Source organism: Typopeltis vanoorti, chromosome 3 (genome assembly GCF_054136105.1).
Source record: "Typopeltis vanoorti isolate ZY-2024b chromosome 3, IOZ_Tvanoo_1.0, whole genome shotgun sequence".
NCBI classification, from domain to species: Eukaryota; Metazoa; Arthropoda; class Arachnida; order Uropygi; family Thelyphonidae; genus Typopeltis; species Typopeltis vanoorti.
Window position 1 is genome coordinate 70,617,464 of NC_143551.1, and position 22,673 is coordinate 70,640,136.

Below are 22,673 nucleotides of genomic sequence, written 5' to 3' on the forward strand. Positions count from 1 at the left end.
ATCCCAAAAAATAGTAACCATCCCCCTCCCAGCTGACAGAACGGTCTTTGCTTTTTGGCACTCTTTCACTGGGCATTGTCCACTATTTGGAATGCTGCTTGGACTCGTGTGTGTAGTGGTGGATCCAAGTTTTGTCTACAGTCACAAATCGATGCAAAAATCCTGTGAATTGCGATTAAACATCGCCAAACACTGTGTTGAAATGTCTTTTAGCATGCATTGTTGATCAACAGTCAACAATCTGGCACCCATCGTGCACATAGCTTTTTCATGCAGGATATTATACACACATTCTGTTGAGATGTCTACAATCTCAGCAATCTCGTGCACTTTCATTCGCGGTCTTCCATAACGATACCATGGATTTTGTCAATCATTTCCTTCATAGTGACCTCAGTTGGGTGTCTGGAGTGCACTTCATCTTCGATGGACTTACGACCAAGTTTAAATTCATTTATCCAAAAATAAATAGTCTTTAAGGCTGGTGCAGAGTCCCCATGAACTGCATTTAACTTGGTTTTGATCTGCGCAGCTGTCCACTTCTTCAAATAAAAGTGTTTTATCACTCCAAGAAACTCGTTTTTCTCCGTTGTTATGAAAAATGAAAACACAATCATTTTAAATGTTTGCCAAACGAGAAATATGCATTGCACATGGCTAAAATTTTGCCAGGGGTCATGAAAAAGATGACAATGAATGAATGAATTGTGTCGCCATCTAATGGATATTTACCAAGTGTTTCAAATAACCCTTGTATACACTTTAACTACAACTACTTAGTTATTCTATAGAATACCTAGGTATTTCATAAATTACTTAGATAACGTACAAAATAAACTTCTTATTTCATATTCTAACAAACATGGCCTATTATTCTATAGAATTCTTAGTTATTCTATAGAATAACTGAGTTATATACTTTAACAGTAACATATATATACTACATTCCATCCTTGCCTTCCAATTTTTTTAAATCTTCCAGTTCTCAAGATTAAGTTGCAGCTCTAATCATGTTCTTGCATGGCAAGTCTATTCAAATTCTGCAGTAGAAGCATCCACTTCACAACTCATACTTTCCCAACTTTTCATCATCTGCAGGCAACTGCATCAACAAGTCCCAATATCATTAATATATGACATAAATAATAATAATCTAACAAGGACCTCTGCTCCCCCCCCTCCCCTCACATACTCAACTTGAAGGCAGCTATCATGCAGATGGTCTGTAATCTGACTCATTAATCTATTATCTAACATCATCTGTTCCAGTTTAAATACTACGTCACTTGTCATGCAGTAATCTGTAAAAAGGGATTTACAAAATCTGAATATATTACTCTATATGCATTGCTCTTATCCAATACATCTGTCATGGTATTGTAACATGTAAGTAGATAAAAAAAATTCCAGGACAGTTGCAATGAATTATAGACAATTAGTTTATCTGATACAGTCCTCAATGTATTGTTGAGGCTGATTAGAATTAAATTCAAGGGTGAATAGATAGCATTATGATCCTCTGGTTTTGTTAAAGGTAGCTCTTGCCTTAGCAAACTGCTCATGCTTTATAACAGAGCGACACCATAGCAGATAAGGCTTCTGGCAGGATTTCACATACCTGGTATCAGGTATCATAAAGTGATATTCAGAAGTGCCAATAAGAGGTGATAAGTAGAGTACTGCAGAGTTCTGCACTTGCATCACTGCTGTTTAATTTATATATATATATATATATATATATATGTATGTATGTATGAAGAGGGCGCTCGTGAGTCAACCGCAGTGACATGTATAAGAACAGCTCCTGATTGGGATAAGTTTTCTAGGAATAATTAAATATATATGCGTAATTGTTTGAGTAAGAATGGCTGTAAACATTGTGCGCTACCGGTTTTATTAGTGTGGGGGATTTTTTTTGCCAAAACTTAATTATGAAATCGTTATTATTTGACTTAGTAACCTGCAAAAAATAGTGGTGGCATTGTCATTCCATGACTTTAATTTAGATTTCAGTCGTTTCGTTAAGAGTGTGAGGTCTGTTATATGTATTCTTTCGATTACATAAATGATTTGTGGATGTTTGGTGAGGATGGAAGGAGGGTGTGTACGAAGTGTGACCTGAACGAGGAATTGATGAATGCAAATATGAAATTGATGACAGAAAGTGTTAGTAGCGAAATTGTCGCGGGGAAAATGAGTGCACGTTTGAAAGAGGGGTGAAAAAAGTTAAAAAAATCAGTAAAAAAGAAAAAGAGTGATTTGAAAATTGTAACGGATATTAAAAGGGATGAAAGTGAAGTGAGAATGCTGGAAGGAAACGAAACTGGGAGAACGAATGAAACTAGAAATGGCGTGACACAGAAATCGAAAGTAAAAAAAAATCGAAAGAATGGATGATAGCGAAAGTTCGACACATGTTGGACCGAAAGTACGGAAACAAAGAAGGATGAATGAGAGTGAAAGTGACAAGAGGGGGTTGAGAGTTAGAAAGAAAGATTGAATGATAGAGAGAATGTGTTGCGAGATTCGGAAGTTGAAATGGATGCGGAATGAAATTAAGAAAATTCGAGTAAAAACTATTAAAATAAATAATGATGGCATGAAAGAGTTAACGAAAGATGAGTGAAGGTCGTTGTATGGTGATTCCATTATTAAAGGTGTGCTGGAGGATAAAATGCACAAGGTATGTTTTCCAGGCGCTAAAATGAGTAGAGTGATTGAGGCATTGAATATGAGGCAGGAGCGAGCAAAGGAGTTAATAGTATTAATAGGTATGAATGATTTGAGAGAGACAAAGAGTGTTTCAGAATGGATATCAGGAGACTGCTTAGAAGGATAAAAGAGAATAGTGTGACAGGAAGGGTAGTTAGTGTGTTGCCTAGGTATGGTTGTGGTGAAATGAGGCGGAGAGCAAGGATTATGAATGATATGCTGGCGGAAATGTGTGAGGAGACAGGAGTACAGTTTGTTAATGTGTGGAATGAGGTTGAGGGACGAAGTGAGCTGTATGGGAGCGATGGACTGCATCTGAGTGGTTATGGTGTGAGTCTCTTGGAGAGACTGCTGCTGGAAGGTAGAGAAGTGAGTAGAGAAAATGAATCAGATCGAGTGGGAAGTGATGTGGAAGAGCAGGAGAGTAAGACAGGAGAGATTGAAGAGGTGGTTATGAATGGGGAAGTGAGTGGTATGAGTATTGAAAATGAGAGAATGGGTGTGCAAGAGGAGGAGGGAAACGGAGAGGACAGGGGTACAGAGCATGAGAAAGGTGGATGCTCCAAGAGGAGGTGAGCATGTGTGGGCAGGAAAGGAATGGGATGACCAGGGATCAAGAGGAAACAGTTGGAATTGAAAACCCTTTTAAAATGAAGAAGCAGAAAGGGAAATGGCCACAGTTGAGCATGGAGAGATCACATCAAGTGAGTATTATCAGTGGAACTAGCTATAGATCTAGACATGAGCTGTTGTGTTTGTATACAAATGCTAGAAGTATAAGAAACATGGCAGATGAAATGGTTGCACTAATTGCGTCTGTTCACCCAGAAATTGTTGGAATAAGTGAGACATGTTGGAAGAGGATGACATCCTGAGAGGAATAGAGATGGAAGGGTATGATGAGTTTCGTGAGGACAGAAGGGGTAAAAAGGGAGAGGGAGTGCTATTGATGATAGAGAAAGAGTTATGTCCATATAAAGAAGATGATGCAGGGAAATAGTGTCAGTGGTTTTTGAGACAGAATGGTGTGAGATAGATGTTGTTATAGACCAGGTAATGTGGATGGTGGTGATAATGAAATGTACAATCAAATTAGCCAAGCAAATAAGAAAAGGGTGATCATTATGGGTGATATTAATTATGCCATACAGACTGGAATGATGGGATAGCAACTGGAAGTAAAGAAAATGAGTTTCTTGAGTTTTTGAGGGATAAATACCTCAGACAGTATGTAACAGAGGGCACACGTGGATTGAGTTAATGGATTTGGTCATCTCATCAGAGGATGTAATTATAAATGAGGTGTTAATCATCCACCAATTGGTGAGAGTGACCATGAGGTGATTACCTGGGTGGTTGCCAGCAGTGCGAGGACCTCTGTGAGAAAATGGTATATGTGGAACTACAAGGGGGGGGGAGTGATTATGAAGAGCTCAGGAGACAGCTTGCGAGTGTAGAATGGAATGAGGAGTTAGCCGAAAAAGAGATCAATCCAGCTTGGGGGATTTTCAAAAACTGTTTAGTAGATGCAATCTCTAAATTTTTCCAAGGGTGAGAAGGTTAAATAAGGTGGGTGTGAGATGGATGAATAAAGAGATTAAGCATGCAACACAGAGAAAAAGGGCATTGTGGAGGCAGCATAAGAGAAGTGGAAATAACCAATTCCATGGGGTCTACAAAGACCAAGCAAGGAGGGTGACTTGGTTGGTGAGGGTAGCTAAAGAGAGGTATGAACCGCAGTTGGCTAATGAAGCCAAAAAAGAATCCTAAGAAATTCTTTTGATACGTAGCCAGCAAAAGAAAGAATAATTATGGAAGGATGACAATGATTGGAGAAAATGGTATAAAGACAACTGATGCAGAATGTGTGGTGGAGATACTTAATGAACAGTTCATAAAGATCTTTCAATCTTGTGAATATGACTTCGTGGAGGATTGACAGCAGTTGATGATGGGGAGGAGAGACTGACTGTAGGTTAGCAAGAGGTGTATGTGGAGTTGAGTAAACTAGATGTTAATAAGGCTGTGGGACTTGATAATATAGCACCACATATTCTGAAGAATGTGCCAGAGAGTTGACACCTGCCTTGACATAATTTTTTCAATATGAGTCTTGCACTCTGTCAAGTTCCTAAGGAGTGGAAGGAGGGCAAGATTGTGCCACTTCATAAAGGAGGTGATCGAACTCAAGCATCAAACTATAGGCCTATCTGTGTGTCAGGTGTTTTGGTTAAGTTGTTGGAGAACTTGTGAAAACTAGGATCCAGAGTTGGGTTGATAACAATGGTATTATCTTTGATGAACAGCATGGATTTCCTAAAGGGAGGTCATGTTTTAGTAAACTACTTACTTATTACAATAAAGTGACTGCTTCCTTGGAGAGAAGAAAAGGATACACGGTAATATACTTGGATTTCGTAAAGGCTTTGGATAGAGTACCTCATCATGGGTTGACAGTCAAACTAGAGCAGATGGGGTTGGATATTAGATTGGTGCATTGAATTGGAGACTGGCTATCTGATAGGTATCAACAAGTTGTGTATGGGGGAGTGATATCCAGGAAAAGGAAAGTCACTAGTGGAGTGTCTCAGGGGTCTGTTTTAGGTCCATTACTGTCTAACTTGTATATTAATGATATAGGTGAAGATTTGGATGGAGATATTCAGTTGTTTGCAGATGATGCAAATTTGGGATTTACGATGAAGTGTAGTGAAGATGTTGTGGCCTTACAGGAAGACTTGTATAGATTGAGTGATTGGGCACGGAAATGGGGATGTGAATTCAATGTTGCAAAATGTAAGGTTTTAAAATTTGGAAAACAAAGATGGGATTCAGAATTTATGCTTGGTGAGAATATATTTTTGGAAGTAGAGGAAATAAGAGATCTGGGGGTGATAGTGGATAAGGATCTAAAATTTAGGGGACACATCGCCAAAATTGTGAAGACAACACAAAGGCTTCTGGGAATGATGTGGAGGACACTGACATGTAGAAGTAGGGAGATTCTTGTTCCGTTGTATAAGGCTTTGATTAGGCCACACATGGACTATTGTGTCCAGATTTGGTCATCGGGTTTTCAGAAGGATGAAGAGATGTTGGAAAAGGTCTAAAGGAGACTGACTAAGGTAGTTTCTGACCTCTGGAATGTCAAGTATGAGGAAAGATTGAGAAGATGTAATTTGCAGTGTCTGGTGGACAGGAGGAAGAGGGGGATATATGATAGAGACCCACAAGTTGGTAAGGGGTTGTTATAGGATCAATGCTTGAGAAGTTTTACAGAGAATAGTGGGAGATCAGGGGAGAACCAGAGGTCATCCCTGGAACCTGTATAAAGAGGGTGTGAGTAGGGGAGTGAGAGGCAGCTTTTTTTCGTGCAGAGTTGTGAATGATTGGAACGCCTTGCCTGAAAATGTGGTGTCTGCAAAGAATTTGAATGTGTTTAAAACACGGTATGATGAGCTGTATGTGGGATAAAAGGACCTCCCAGATGAGTCTATGACTCCATGAGGTCTTGGGGTGGTAATAATAATAATAATAATATATATATATATATATATATATATATATACTGCAGAGTTCTGCACTTGCATCACTGTTGTTTAACTTATATATATATATATATATATATATCAGTGATATTGGGGATAGTCAAGAAGGTTATATTCAGATATTTGCTGATAACAATGCTAAAATGAGGAAGAGAGTGATAAAGACCACAGCTAATAGAGAATTCCTGTAGGTTGAATTGAACAGACTGGTTATGTGGACAAATGGCAATGAATGTTAGTTTAATGTTCCCAAGTGTAAAGTTATGCAATTTGGATGGAGAATGATGGAGCCAGGATATTTTATTAAACTGATATTTGTTACAAGTAGTTAATGAAACTAGAGAGTTGAGGATTATAGTAGAAAGAGTTTATATTTAAGGGCCACATTAAAAAAGTTGATTAAGTTACTGCACTGTTGAAGAGAACGCTAACTTGTAAGAAAAAAGCAAACATTTATCTGCCTCTTTAGCAGGCTTTGATAAGATATCATACTGACTACTATGTGCAGATATCGACACCGGGGTTCCAAGGGAATGGGAAACCACATTGCTCGCTGGAAGCCTGAAGTAATAAATACCATGCTTCATAACTATAGTGATTTTTATAATCCTTGTCCAGTCACAGTGCTAATGGGCAGCAGGTTTACAGACTTTCATGGGTAGTATTATAATCAAGAAAAACTGCTCAAGACTACATCAATATCATCACAGCAGCAGAAAATGTCAAAATACTTCACTTAAGGGGAAGATAGTGTCATATGATAAAAAGGATAGAAAACAGAGGCTTCGAATTATCAATATTTGTGTTTCTGGGATGATGGTAGTAAAGGTTTTGGAGAAGCTAATTAGGCCTAAAATAGGTGGACAGTATGAATTTGTTAAAGGGGAGAGCTTGTTGTGGTAATTTTGTTACATTTACAAATTATGTGATAACTGCAATGGACAAAAAGAATGCATACACTGTTGTTGCTCTATATTTTGTAAAAACATCTGACACACAAAGAATACTGTATTATATTCATAATAATACTAACAATTATTACTATTGCATTGGCACTCATCATGATAGACCCAAACTATCATCACAATATATATCAAACTTCTAACTAAACCCATTAACAGACAAAGCACTCACAACTGACTCAGGCAAGGCTCTATAAAGAGGAATGATAAATCCCTTATCTCTGCTTAGTGTGTTCTTCAACAATCAAGTAATCCCATGAGCTACCCTAGCTACTTTAGCAATATGTCCTCCAAACTTCAGCTCACTATTTACTACTACCCCCCAGATTCTCTGGCTTCATCAATTTCCTGGAACAGACAGATCTCTCAATGTGCTACACAGCTTGTAATCTTTGTATCCTAAAATACATAACTTTACATTTTTCCACATTAAATTGACATCCATTATGTTTGGCCCATACTGCCAGCATATTTAAATCAGCCTGTAAGCTCTCTACGTCAGCTTAACTATTACCATACCCAATTTTGCATAATCAAGAAACAACTGAATATCTCCCTTCAAATTACTTCCTATATAATTTATGAACAAATTAAACAGCAGTGGTCCAAACATGTGGAACGCCACTTGTCACCTGCCTTCTCCTGGAAGGAGGAAAGCCACCGTTTTATCCATATTATTATTATTATTCAGGCCTCCATTGAGTCAAAAGATTCATCGTGGGAGGCCCTTTCTAAGAAACACAAGTCAAGCAAGACTCATCGTGGGAAGTCCCTCCTAGGAAACACAAAGTCTATCATACCACTCCTTAAATGACCGTTCTCACTCTCACCACTCTATCAGGCAATGCTTTCCATGGTTCAACCAACTTCGATGCAAAGAAACCACTCCTTACCCTCTTTCTCACAGTTTCCTTTCGTAACTTCCAGGGATGGCCCCTTGTCATGACTCCTTCCCGCTATCAACCAAGTGAAAGAACTGCCCAGTGTCAACCCAGTAACCACCTCTCAACAGTTTAAAAGTCTCAATCATGTTATCTTTCCTTCTTCTATCCACCAAACTCTGCAGTCCACACTCCCTCAGCCGATCCTCATAAGTAACATTGTACAGTCCTGAAACCATCTTTGTTATCTGCCTTTGTACCTTTTCCACAGTTAATTTATCCCCTTCAAATCCTGGGGACTAGATCTGAGAACAATAGTCTAAGTGTGGTCTGATCAGAGTCTTATACAACAGAATGATAACCATTTTATCTCTGCAGGTCAGTGCCCCTCTTATTATTGCAGCAATCCTCTGTGTTACCTTCAATACCTTTGCAATATGTCCCCCAAATTTCAGATTTCTATCAATCATCAACCCCAGACCTCTTGTCTCCCTTACTTCCTTCAGTTTAACTCCTCCCATAGAGTATGCAGCGTCCCATCAATGTGTCCCAAACTTAAATACTTTACATTTTGCTGCATTAAACTGACACCCCCAATTCATTTGCCCATCTGTCCAGCTTATTCAAATCCTCTTGCAGGGCTACAACATCTGCACTATTACTAATAACCCTTCCCAGCTTCGCATCATCCATAAACAACTGAATATCCCCTTATACTGGGACCTTAAACAATATAGGTCCCAGTACCTAGCCCTGTGAAACCCCCACTTGTAACCTTCTGCCTCTTTGTTCCACCATACACAACTCTCTGATACCTATTGGACAGCCAATCCTGAATCCAGTTGACCAATCTGACATCCAAACCCATGTGCTGCAACTTGAATATCAACTTATCATGTGGCACCCTGTCATATGCCTTTGCTAAGTCTAGGAAAATGGCAGTATATGCCTTTCCCTCATCTAATGCTCTTGTAACTTTATTATAAAAGGCTATCATATTGCTAAAACAAGAGCGCCCCTTCACAAATCCATGTTGATGCTCACAGATAACATTACCCTCATCTGCCCAATGCTGTATACGGTCCCTCACTACTTTCTCCAAGATTTTACTAACTACTGATGACATACAAACTAGCCTATAATTAGACACTTCCAGTCTGCTACTGCCCTTATGCAATGGCACTATCTTACCTTCCTTCCATTCTATGGGCACCTTTTCCACAGCCAGGCTTTCATTAAATAGCCAGGTCAAAGGCACTGTCAGTTCCCTAGCACATTCTCTCAAAACTCGTGGTGAAATACCGTCCAGTTCAACAGCTTTACTGATATCCAGAGTACTCAATATTTGGAACATACTCTCCTCCTTCACCTATAAACCTCGAACCTGCTCTATCCCTTTAGTATTCATATTGACTCCTCCAGGATGAAATATTCGAATAAAGCGCTCATTGAACAATTCCACCATGTCCTCTGCATCAGTCACTCTATTCCCATTTTTATCCCACAATGTCTTTCTTCCACAGTCATTTCTCCTCCTACTGGTCATTTCTCATCTTCTATACATGCTCACTTTCTTCTGAAAAGCCGTAATTCTAGAGCTTGCACTTGCTATCAAGAAAAGCAAGGCTTAAAGGATAGAGGTTGCTAATCCACCATGTTTAAAAATAAATAAATAAATAAAATGATGACTAAAGTAACTCCACTGATTTTTTTGTGGAATAAAAGTGTTGCAGGATTTTATACAATTATTTATTTTTGAAAAGTGTAGTACCCTAGTGCTCTATGTTTGGACCATTACTATAAAATGTACATACTGATGGCATAATCAATGGTCTGAAAGGAGACTGTCATATCTTATCTTAGAATCCTGATGTGATTCATCTTCAGGAGGATTGAAATACTGTAAATTGAAACTGGGAAATAAAATACTATCATTTAATATGTCAGGGGTGAAAATGATTCAGTATTTCCAAATGTTATATTGTGCAATTTGGTTCAAAGAGATAGAATACTGTATGTCACATCGTTGAGATTAGATTACATGAAGGAGAGAAAGTAAAGGATCTGGGTATGATGATGATGGTGAACAAGAGTCAACAGAGTCAACACTGCTCACGATGTGAAAACCACAAGAAAACTGCTACAATAATGAGATTCACATGAGAATTCACACAGAGTCATAAGTAAGGAAGTGATGGTGTCACTCTAGAAACTGATTAGCCTGCATTTTTATACTACTGTGCAGTGGTATAAAAATGCAGGCTGATCAATGCCCAAATCTTCTAGAAAGCTAGGCAACCAGCTTTCTGAGACCTACCTTGGAGAAGGTTCGAGCATGTAAGTGAGCAACAAAGATTGTGTTGGGAGTGTAGATTATGAGAATAGTGAAATAATTTGAATTGCAGGGTTAGGCAGATAAGGGAAGGAAAAATAATATAACAAAAAGCATAAGCAAGTGTGAAATGCATATCAGAAGTAGGGAATCTATTTCAGAGAGTAGCAGGAGGGATGAGATCAGTTGCAAAAGTGTTATAAATAAGAATATTAAGAGGAGATTTTTTTGGCAGCTGGTTGGAGGGGGGGAAGGCTTGTTGTTGATCATACCATCTGTCACTGGGATGGTTATGACAGGTATTGTAATTGCCGAGTAATTACTGAACTCTGAATGAGGATGTATTTGCCTGCAGTGAGTTTTTTTGACTCCATGGCAACATACAACAACACTAAAAATCAAAAACACATTCTCAACTTTTGAACAGTCATGCCACTTAATATAATGATGCTATAATGAAATAAATTCTTCCATCCATCATAAATTCATTCCATGCAATACTATACAGAATGGCTTCATGAATGCAAGACCATACTAATCATCATTTATACTTTAAATATCATTATAATTTATACTTTAAATTACTCAGGAAAACAAGTTAAGCCTAATCTGATTCACTCTATCTTAATTATATGGATCCACATTTTGGAGAAAACTTATCTACTGTCAATTAATAAAAAAAAACGGATCAAGAAAGTTATTTGACTATAAAAAGTAAATAGTTGAAATTACGTTCATAATCATACTAATGTCTAAATTCACGCAATTACTGATTTTAAAAAAAATCTTATACCGGTAATTGATTTTTTTTTTTTTTAACTATATTGTTTTCTTTTACAGGCAACTTCTAGATCCCATGACATCAAAGTTCATAACCATCAATAATCTTCATGTACTGATTAATGCTAATTTAAATTAAATTTTTTTCTGTGATTATAGCTGACATATCAGGGAATAAAAGTTATAAGAAAATAAAGATGCAAAAAAGCAGACTAATCAAAATCAGTCTGAGACCGCATGTATTCTTAGATGATAAGTGAAAGAAATGCATAGGTACCACGTATATATATATATATATATATATATATATATTTTTTTTTTTTTTTTTTTTTACTAAGTAATTTAAGGAAATTACAATGTCACTAGGATATACGTTAAAATAAATTTTAATACACTTCAATATTTCGGCAATGTCACGTTGCCATTTTCAAGAAACTTAAGAACAAGAAGCATGCACGCAGGCACAACAAACAGTAAATGAGGAAGAAGCAGGAAACTATTATTTCTCCTAAAGTCCTGATGGTGCCCCCTAGCGGGCAATGTTGGTATTCTTGGGCGATTGGACTGAAGGTCGTCTGATGTAGGTTTCCCAAATTTGAGGCAGTCTCATGCAGCCGAATTTATTAAGGTTCGGATTGTTTCTTAGGGCTGAAGCTGATTCCATGAAAAGCCTTTCATACTTGTATTTACTACGGTGTACTATCGTGGCTTTCTTCCACCGTATTCTATGGCAGGTATCCAGCGCATGGTCAGCAAGACCAGAGTGGCCGTATTGGTGAAACCGGATGTAGTCCTCGTGTTCTAAAATTCTGATATTGGCTGTCCTGCCTGTTTGGCCAAAGTAGGACAGCTTACAGCTGCAAGGGACCTGGTATACCAGGTAGGTCTAGGGGGGTGAGGTTGGTCTTTAGTAGAGCAGATAAGGGATGCCAATTTTTTATATGGTCTGTAACAAGAAGTTAAGTCATGTTTTTTTAGGATTTTTGTAAATTTTCTGAGGTTCCTCGGATATAGAGTATGGTGATGGTTTTAGAGTAATCCATGTTCTGAGGAGGAAGGGGGGTTGTGGTTTACTGGTTTCAACATTTTTTTGGATTTGGGGGGGGGGCAGCCATTGGCTGAGAAACTGTTGAGAATGTGGTTTAGTTCTGTGGTTAGGGCATTGTCATTTGAACAGATAAGTTTAGCCCTGTTGTGTAGTGTCTTAATGACTCCATATTGTTGTGAGGAGGGGGCGATGGGATTGTTGGTAAATGTATCTGCCTATATGGGTGGGTTTTCTATACACTGAGAAAACCAAGGTTCCATCAGGCTGGCAGGTGACTAGTGTGTCTAAGAAAGGAAGGCAGTTGTTTTTTTCTTCTTCCAGGGTGAATTTGATTCTGGGGTGTTGGTTGTTTATATGTGTTAGGAAGGAGAGAAGTGCATCGGAGCCATGTGGCTCCGATGCACTTCTCTCCTTCCTTCCTTTTGAAAAGAAAGCCTTAAGGCTTTCTTTTCAAAAGTCTCCATATAAAAGTTGGCCAAGGGTGGGGAGAGTGGAGAATTATGATACCTTTCCACGAGAATTACGATAATCCACGGAGATGATATCGCATGTAAAGCACGCCATTATGGTAAAATGAAGTTAAAGCTATCAAGACAACTAAACCGTCTCACTTTCCTGAAGAGCTGCCAGGATAACCAGGTAATCCCTAACTGTGTCAAATTTAAGCACCGTTTCTCTTCGCAAAAGGCACTCCGTATTTATAACCGTGCAAGCCAAGCTTTCCTCAGGGAACAAATTGCTACTATTCACCGTTTCCTGAATGATGCTAACTTAGCTATTCAAGCACTCGAAGATGACCTTTCAAGCACCTTAAGCCACGAAATTTGGTCTATTTTATACGACATCTCGTGCACTGCAGTGGAGAAAGAATTCAAAAAAGTACAAGATCGACACATCAAAAAATTTGAAAATTGACTACCGAAACGGTAATCAACCTTTCATCATTAGTGTAAAACCTGAAGCACTCGACACCCTCGCACATGGCCACAACTTCGCCATTGCGCCCAGAAGAATACCTGCTGAAGATATTATGATACGGATTGAACGCAGGATACGACACCTTCCAAACCACATCACCAACGATATTAGACTGGATGTGGCTTGTGTTCTGACCAAAGCTAAACCATCAAAAGCCAACATGCCCAGTAAGGAAATTAAATCTCTACTAGAATTAAAGAAAAACAAGAAAATAATAATCACCAAAGCTGATAAGGGAATGCCACAGAATTGCTTAACCAAAAGGATTACACAGGTAAGCTGAAAGCTCTATTGTTAGATCGGGCTACTTACCTCCCTATCGAGTACAATCCCAACAACTCACAAATTAGAAAACTCAACAGGCTCCTTAAGAAGGTCACTTCTTGGCCTGTGGAAATCGCTAACAAATTAAAACCATTCAACCCCCCCCGTATTTATGGACTCCCAAAAATACATAAGGAAAATGTGCCATTACGTCCCATAGTGGATGGCATTGATTCCCACACATACAAACTAGCTAAACATTTGGCCAAAACTCTCTCACACTATACCGGCAACACACCTTCACACATAAAAAAACTCAGCCCCCTTAAAAGCCAGCATACAAAACTTTACACTCAAACACACTGACATAATCGTCAGTTTTGATGTCTCCTCCTTATTCACAAATGTCCCACTCAAAGAATCCTTAGAGCTAATCCAAGCTAAATTTCCTCCCGATATCACAGCCCTTTTTCAGTTCACAATGAACTCGGGCTACTTTGTTTGGCAAGGAAAATTCTACAAACAAATAGAGGGGACAGCCATGGGTTCTCCACTCTCCCCACCCTTGGCCAACTTTTATATGGAGACTTTTGAAGAGAAAGCCTTAAACTCTGCCCCACAAAAACCAACCATTTGGCTTCGCTATGTTGATGATGTGTTTGCTATTTGGCCATATGGCTCCGATGCACTTCTCTCCTTCCTAACACATATAAACAATCAACACCCCAGAATCAAATTCACTCTGGAAGAAGAAAAAAACAACTGCCTTCCTTTCTCAGACACACTAGTCACCTGCCAGCATGATGAAACTTTGGTTTTCTCAGTCTATAGAAAACCCACCCATAAGGCAGATACATTCACCAACAATCCCACCACCTCCTCCTCGCAACAATATGGAGTCATTAAGACACTATAGTTCGCCCACCATTTGTAGATCCCTCCTTGGCATTTTGCCAAGAATAGTCAATTCATGCTGAAGGGGAGAAAGAAATGAAGGATGTAGGAATTGGTCGCCAACATGCGAAATCACTTGCTTTCTTGTCTGTCGCTGTACTAGTACTAGCTTGATTTTTGTTGTCGCTTTTTTGCATTATTTTCTTATTATTAATTTGTATGATGGATCCAGTACAATCAACAAGTTCTGTTTTTAAACATTTCAGTAGCTCTTGCAAAAGAATATTAAATAATGTGCTGACATTCTGCGAAAAAGAATCAGAAGGCCGTCTTCTTGTTCCCCTTTCTCAAGTCATAAAACGTGTAAGTGCAATTGCAGGCGTATCGGGGTCGACTGTTAAAAGAATTCGTAGGGAATCAATAGGTGAAGGTAAGCCAAAATTTAAATCTTAAAAAAAAATCGCCAGAGAAAGAAACCATCGAAACTATAGCTTTTGAATGATTTTGATGTAGACATTATAAGAAGAACTATTCACGAATTTTACATGGTCGAGAAAAGAGTACCAACTGTTCCAAAATTGATTCCTGTGCTTAAAGAAAAAAATAATTTTCTTTGGAAAAGAGAAACTCTAAGGAAAGTACTTCATGAAATTGGATTTTGTTTTAAAAAGTCCCAGAATAAAAGGAAACTTATCATGGAGCAAAGTGACATTGTTTTATCTAGAACGCAGTATTTGAGAGCAATAAGACATTTCAAGGAGGAGAAAAGACCGATTGTGTATCTAGATGAAACTTGGATTGATAGTAATTTAACTTATGGAAAATGTTGGCAGTCTAAAGAAGAATGTGGAGTGCTACAAACCGGAAATGCCTCGCGGCGCATAATAATTTTGTGTGCGGGTGGAGAAATGGGTTTTTTACCGAATTCAAACTAACATTACAAAGCCAATTCAACTATTGGAGATTACCATGGGCAAATGAATTCTACGATCTTCGAAAAGTGGGCAGAAGAAAACTGATTCCAAACCTTCCTAAAAATGCTGTTGTTATAATTGATAAAGCTTCATATCACTCTATTCGATTAAACAAAGTTCCACATTGTCTAATAAGAAGCAAGTTCTTATGGATTGGGCTCTCTGCAAATAACATTTCTCATTCCCAGATATGCGAAAAATTGAATTGCTTAATTTGGTCAAAAGAAACTTCCCTACAACTAAACTATTTAAATTCGACATGATGCTCAAAGAGCATGGATTTCTAGTTTTGAGGCTACCACCATATCATTGCGATATTAATGCTATTGAGTATGTTTGGGCAGAAGTGAAAAGTTTCATTCGGCATCGCAATGTAACTGGGGATATTGACATGTTGAAACTTTTTAAGCTTTCAGAACAGGCGATTGAAAGTATTACAGTTTAAAACTGGGGAAAATATTGCTCTCATGTCACGTCATTGGAAAATATATATTGGGACAGAGATGGAATTATCGAAGAATTATGCGAACCTTTGGTGATCAGTTTAGGTGAAAGTGATGGCGATTCAGACACTGATTCAGATGACTCTGAAGATTAAAAGAATTTGACAATGGTATTTTTTTCAACATTTTTTTTTGCATGAGTTTGTTAAAAGAGTCACAACTAGTCATAAATAATTAATCAGTTTAGGACATTGAAGTGTCTCAGTTCTCTCAACTATAAGTTTAGAATATCTAAGTTTATTTGAAATAATTTCCGTTTTTCTGTATAATTATTTTTATTTTATAGAAAATTTTCTTAAAAATAAACTTAGTTACATTTTTGTTTTATGCTATATCTTTTTTAATTTTGTTAACACTCTACGTACATTTTTCCAACTGTTATACAAGCAAAATAGTTACACTTTAAAAACAGCAATGTTCGTAAAAGAAAAGCTAAATTTTCCGACCTGTAATAATAAACAAATTCATCCCAGAAGACAGACTGATTACCCTATTATCGGAATGGATTCTCCTTTTTCTGACATGTGCAGAAGTGTCGAGGGACCTCTAATTGGTGGGCAAACTATACACTACAGGGCTAAACTCATCTGTTCAAATGACAATGCCCTAACCACAGAGCTAAATACATTCTCAACACTTTCTCAGCCAATGGTTACCCCCCCAAAAAATATTGAAACCAGTACACCACAACCCCCCCCTCACAACAAGGATTACTCTAAATCCATCACTATACCCTATATCCGAGGCACCTCAGAAAAAATTACAAAAATCCTAAAAAAACATGACTTAACTTCTTGTTACAGACCATATAAAAAATTGGCATCCCTTATCCGCTCTACTAAAGACCAACCTCACCCCCCTAGACCTACCTGGTGTATACCAGGTCCCTTGCAGCTGTAAGCTGTCCTACTTTGGCCAAACAGGCTGGACAGCCAATATCAGAATTTCAGAACACAAGGACTACATTCAGTTTCACCAATACAGCCATCTGGTCTTGCTGACCATGCGCTGGATACCTGCCATGGAATACTATGGTGGAAGAAAGCCACGATAATACACTGTAGTAAAAAAAGTATGAAAGGCTTTTCATGAAATCAGCTTCAGCCCTAAGAAACAATCTGAACCTTAACAAATTTGGCTGCATGAGACTGCCTCAAATTTGGGAAACTTACATCAAACGACCTTCAGTCCAATCGCCCAAGAATACCAACATTGCCCGCTAGGGGGAACCATAAGGACTTTAGGAGAAATAATAGCTTCCTGCTTCTTCCTTATTTACTGTTTGTTGTGCCTGCATGCACACGTCTTGTTCCTAAGTTTCTTGAAAATGGCAACATGACATTACCGAAATATTGAAGTATATTTCGACAATTGAAGTATATTAAAATTTATTTTAATGTATATCCTAGTAACGTTGTAATTTCCTTAAATTACTTAGTAAAAAATGCATAACCAATGTCTAAGCCTTTCCACGAAAATCACATATATTTCTATAGAAGAAAATGATATACTAAAAAGTAAGCAGTTAAAATGTGCAAAACAAAAAAGGAAACAGTAAAAATGCACAAAACAAAAAAAAAGCAGTAAAACAAACCATAAGCATTAAAAATGTACAAAGTATAATCTTAATGATAAATGTTTTAGTGTAATTAGCAGTGTTTAATGTTGAGGTTACAAGAAAAGCACTGGTTCAGGACTAGTGAGTTACATTACATCTGTTTCAGGGGTAGGTCAGTTATGTGGAATAACTGAATGGTAAGATGGGAGTAGGAAAGTTGGGTAAATGTTTACATATGCAAAATTGCAAAGAATAAAAAACGAGACTTTTTGTGGTTATGAGACCATATTTAATTAATACATATATTAGTATAATCCCGCCTACTAGTTTCGCTAGCGACTGTCTAGCTTTGTCAATGCTCGAACGGTACACACAAGAAAATATGAGAGAATACAGAAACGTTGCTAACTGTTAGGCAGTTAAATTTGAACGTGCATGTGTTGAGAAGCTTCAGTCAGTATCATGGATGCGTGTTGTATGCACATGCATTACGTATTGTAGTTCCGTTAAACTGAGTGAGTTGATTAAGTTTTTCCATATATCTTTCAGTATGGCACCCTGATTTCTGTTGAGGTTGTTACCCGTTCTTAATACCACTGCCGCTTCCTTGAAAATTCTGTAACTGTAATCATCATCTAAATATGGCATATGACAGTCTCTTCAGGCGTAGCACATCACTTATATTTCCAACATGCAATTGAGTGGGAAAATAGCTCTATGCCATACTTAGATGATGATTACGGTTACAGAATTTTCCAGGCATTGGTATTAAGAACGGGTAACAACCTCAACAGAAATCAGGGTGACATACTGAAAGATATATGGAAAAACTTAATAAACTTACTCAGTTTAAAGGAACTACGTTTCGCGAAAAATCATGTAACACGTGTGCATACAACATGTATCCATGATACTGACCTAAGCTTCTCAACACATGCATGCATTGTCATGCATATGTTCAAATTTAACTGCCTAACAGTTAGCAACGTTTCTGTATTCTGTCATATTTTCTTGTGTGTACCATTCAAGCCTTGACAAGGCTAGACAATCGCTAATATATGTATTAATTAAATATGGTCTCGTTTTTAAGTATTTTATGATTTATTGCAAAGAATATACAGTATAATAATAATTATTCAGATGTTTCCAATATTATGTAGAAGTTCAATTGAAATAATAGATATAACTGCACCTAATGAATGGATCTTAGAAGACTGATTTTCAGTTACTATGTTGGAGCTTGGTTAGATAATAGCCTGAAGGCTAGATATTATGTCAGATGTCATGTAACTCACAATATATAAAGAAATTAAGAGAAAGCAATAAAATGGAAATTCAATAGTTAGCAGGCATAAATGTAATATGTTAAATGAAGATTTAAAGCAAACAAATGGCAGTTTACAAAAAATAGTCTGAGGTCTGTGTGTATACATATATATATATATATATATATCAGAATTCTGCATATATATATATATATATATATATATGCAGAATTGTTTGCAACTAACTTTACTGCTGTAATTTACACATAAACAAGAGAAATGAAACATTAAAGCCATCTACTGGTATTAGGCACTCATTTTGTATGTGTTGGGAGGGGTGGATGCATTTTTGGATATGTTTTGTGTACAAATACACTGAACCCAAATAATAACCCAGATATGATCACAGCGGTTTCTAAGAAATAATCTCTGGACGAGACAAGATACCAATAAATTTTAAACTGTAATTTTTTTTTTATTCTTTAGATAATATACATGATAGTAAAAGCAATTAAAATGTTTCAAAATTGGACCTAATGTAAATAATTTATACGTTATGTTTAAATAACTTCACACAGTGTTACCCTCTCATACTAAATTGTTTACTTCAAAGCATTCTTACAAATGTAATATGCTAAACGATGATTTATATCATCATTTAGATCATTATAGTTAGGTTCATTACTCAAAATGATGAGAATTATGAATTAATGAGTTACATTTCTGATGGTATTTATTACATTAATGGAAATGAAACAGCTCAGTTAATAATATTTTTTTTTTATTACTTTGATCGAGATTGGCTTATAACTTGCTAAATTATGAAACATGTGAACTAACAGAAATTAGCTGAGTGTTAGGTGTGCAAAATGATTTCAAACTATACACCGATCAGATGTGACTTAAATTCTTCAATAAAATGCATCAGTGGATTGAAAAGTGTATGCAATTTTAAAACCCTTAAAATACAGGAAGCATAACTGTTCTTATTTTATGTTGCATGTGTATGCAGGTAAATACTAGTATCTGTATGTGTTTTAAGAAAAAAAAGAAATATTTTGGAGCTTCATTAAGAGGGTAGTAATATAGAGGCATAGGATGAGTACAAAAATTTACTTACAAGGACAACTACATTGGGAAGAGCTATATAAAGAAAAAAAAAAAAAGATTGACTTAGTGAAAAAAGAATAAGAGACAAATGCTAGGATCCTTTTTACTTATGAAAATTTCAAAAATATAAATCAACATATATATAATTAAATAAAAAAAGGAGGATGAGAGACTACTTATCCAACCTTGAAATTTATAACAATTATTTCAAAAACCACACTGAAGAATAGACACTCAGTATGATTCCAGCACATCTAACTGCTTATGAAATTCAAGGCGAGGATGGGCACTGAAGTAGTTGTTTATAAGATTATATATATATATATATATATATATATATACATATATATAGGTAGATATAGGTATAATTTTTTTATTAAAGGATACATACAGCAATAATTTATGATCACTGTTCTTTCTTGAATAAGTTTAAAGAAACTAAGCTATATAGAACAGCAGAAAGTTGGAAGATTCAGATAAATGGTCTAAAATCATATAATGCTGTACAACACTGTAATTTGCCTTTAGGCAAAAGCAGGTGATTTTAGCATAATTTTATATGTCGATTACTAAAATGACATTGATATTGTTCCATTGCCAAGAGTTTAAGAAAACATTTTTGTTTGAAAAAAAGTTAGCAGCATTTAGTTACTCTGAGTCAGTTCAAACTCAACATTCTCCAAAGTATGTTGATACACAAGGATTACATTACCACATCATGTTACATATGTGCTGCAGTCACTAACCAATGAGAAAGCTTTATTTCTATATGCCATGCCACGAAGAGCAAAAGAAGGCAGATCTATAGCTACTGCTCCAAATACTACATCCAGTTTGATACTTGTGTGATTTAGAATTTACTTTCTCTTAATTTCTGCCATACATTGGGTTATTGGCTACATTCTGGTATAATTGCTTATCTGTTGTCACACAAAGGGCAGATTACATCATTATGATTGCTGTTTGAAGTTGCAGTTGTACGATGTTTCATAAGTGTGAGAAGAGTGTAGACACATTATGTAATGTGTGAAAAAAGAGACATTAAAATATGCAAAATAACCAGTCACTCCTCTGATCAAACTAGACTAGACCTATGCTCCAGACATATGTTGCAGTAGGTGCCCACTGTATTCAAGAGGATGGTCACATATTCATTAATGGTATTTTCTATCCTAAGGCATGAAATGAAGGGATCTAGAAATCATGACTTTGCTACTTCTAATTAACAAATAATTGTGACTTTTCTGCAAAACTGAGACATGAAATAAAATATCCAAAACTTGCTATCAGCTACAAACAATGCCTCATGCTAGCATTTTACCAGTTCCCACCTGAGACATGCATTGTGGGTGAAGACAACACTATTGAAGGATCTAAAAGTGACATCGTGTTCTCAAATTGGATCAAAATTTTCAGACACTGATTATGTAAGTACTTCATTTGATAACCGATGATCAGAGTTCGTTGTTGCAAGAGATGACAAGCTCAAATCTTAGGACCTATACTGCAAGGGTGGAAATCTCCTCTAAAAGAGAGGAAGATCACTTCATTTCAAAAGCTTCAACAAAAATTTTTTAGCTTTTCTATGACTGCTGCGTTTCACTGATGTTAACAGATTAATGGAAATATTAAGAATAAAACATCCATGCATCAAAGCTTAATTTGAAGGTCACACTTCTACACATTTCAAATAAATATCCATCTATTCCAGTAGCATATGCTGCATATAAATATGAAGGAAGCCTATGAGTATATGGCCTTTCTTCCTACAATTAACTGTGGTGAATGCAGGTGGTGCACTTTTAAAGGGAATGAAGTTAGACTTCACAGAATATTGATGCTGTGTATGTGAGTAGAATAAGTGAGTTACATTATTATGATGTTAAACTATGACCAGTTCACTAATTTAGTGCCAGGAAAGAAAAGCCCTTCAAATCCTTTTTCTGCAAAGCACAAAAAGTTCACTTGCTACCACTCAACATTAGACTTGGTTTGATAAAAAAATTGTGTTAAAGCTTTAAATAAGAAAGCCAGTAGTCTCTGGTATTTAAAGGATAAGTTGACAGCAATGAAAGGTGCAAAATTAAAGGAGGCATTTTTTTAATTGCCAAAAAATTCATACATTTGTAAAGGACAGTTTTTCAAATGACAGTCTTAATTAATGATACTGAAACAGCATGAAAGCCCAACAACAGCTCTTAATGCCAACTTTTTAAAGTTTATTAAAAGTGCAGATATCTTAGAAGACATAAAACAATACAAGAATACAAACCATTGGGATGAAACCTATTATTAAAGATCCACATTCTACAGTTGGGTCAAAGAAAGTTCTTTTACTATATGGAGCAAGAGGAAGATAATTAGTGACAGTTGCGGTAGTGGTGTGAGCATAGTAAAGGGTATACTTTAGTGGAATTATTTAATAAACACTTTGTCAGTGAATAGACTAGTGTAAATGGTTTTAGTAACATATCATCAAGAAATTTTGGGAATCTGCAAAAGACTAAGCTATGTGCTTGATTATTTACTGAGAATCTTGCAACAGGAAGGGTCCTAAGAAGTTAAAGCATGATTATAGACCATTCTATATATCTGCAATTGTAATTAGGGTGCTGGAGAGGTGGCTAGGAATACAATGTAGGATTGAGCTTGTGAACATAGAATTCTCTATGATGGTCAGCATGGGTTTGTGAAGGGGACAGGTCTTATGATATGACAGTTTATCAAATGTCTTTACAAAGTCCTAGAATATTGCTATATATGAGTATTTTGTATTCAACACATTTGTCGCCTTATCATAGTTGGCCGAGTGGTTAGCATATTCACTCTCCTGCCAAGAGGCTGCAGGTTTGAATCCCACCAAG

At 36.7% G+C, this 22,673-nt stretch overlaps 1 protein-coding gene across 2 annotated transcripts in view; it reads right to left on the reverse strand.

Moving 5' to 3' along the window:
- LOC150108248 (protein turtle-like) overlaps nt 1-22,673 on the reverse strand; it is a 1,021,857-nt gene that overhangs the window by 217,318 nt on the left and 781,866 nt on the right. The window contains exon 16 of one of the 2 annotated variants that reach the window (XM_090390663.1): nt 19,820-19,842. The exons of the other annotated variant lie outside the window; for it this stretch is intronic. Coding sequence (XP_090246789.1) covers nt 19,820-19,842 — 23 coding nt within the window. The remainder of the gene's footprint in view (nt 1-19,819; nt 19,843-22,673) is intronic. 2 annotated transcript variants of the gene reach the window in all.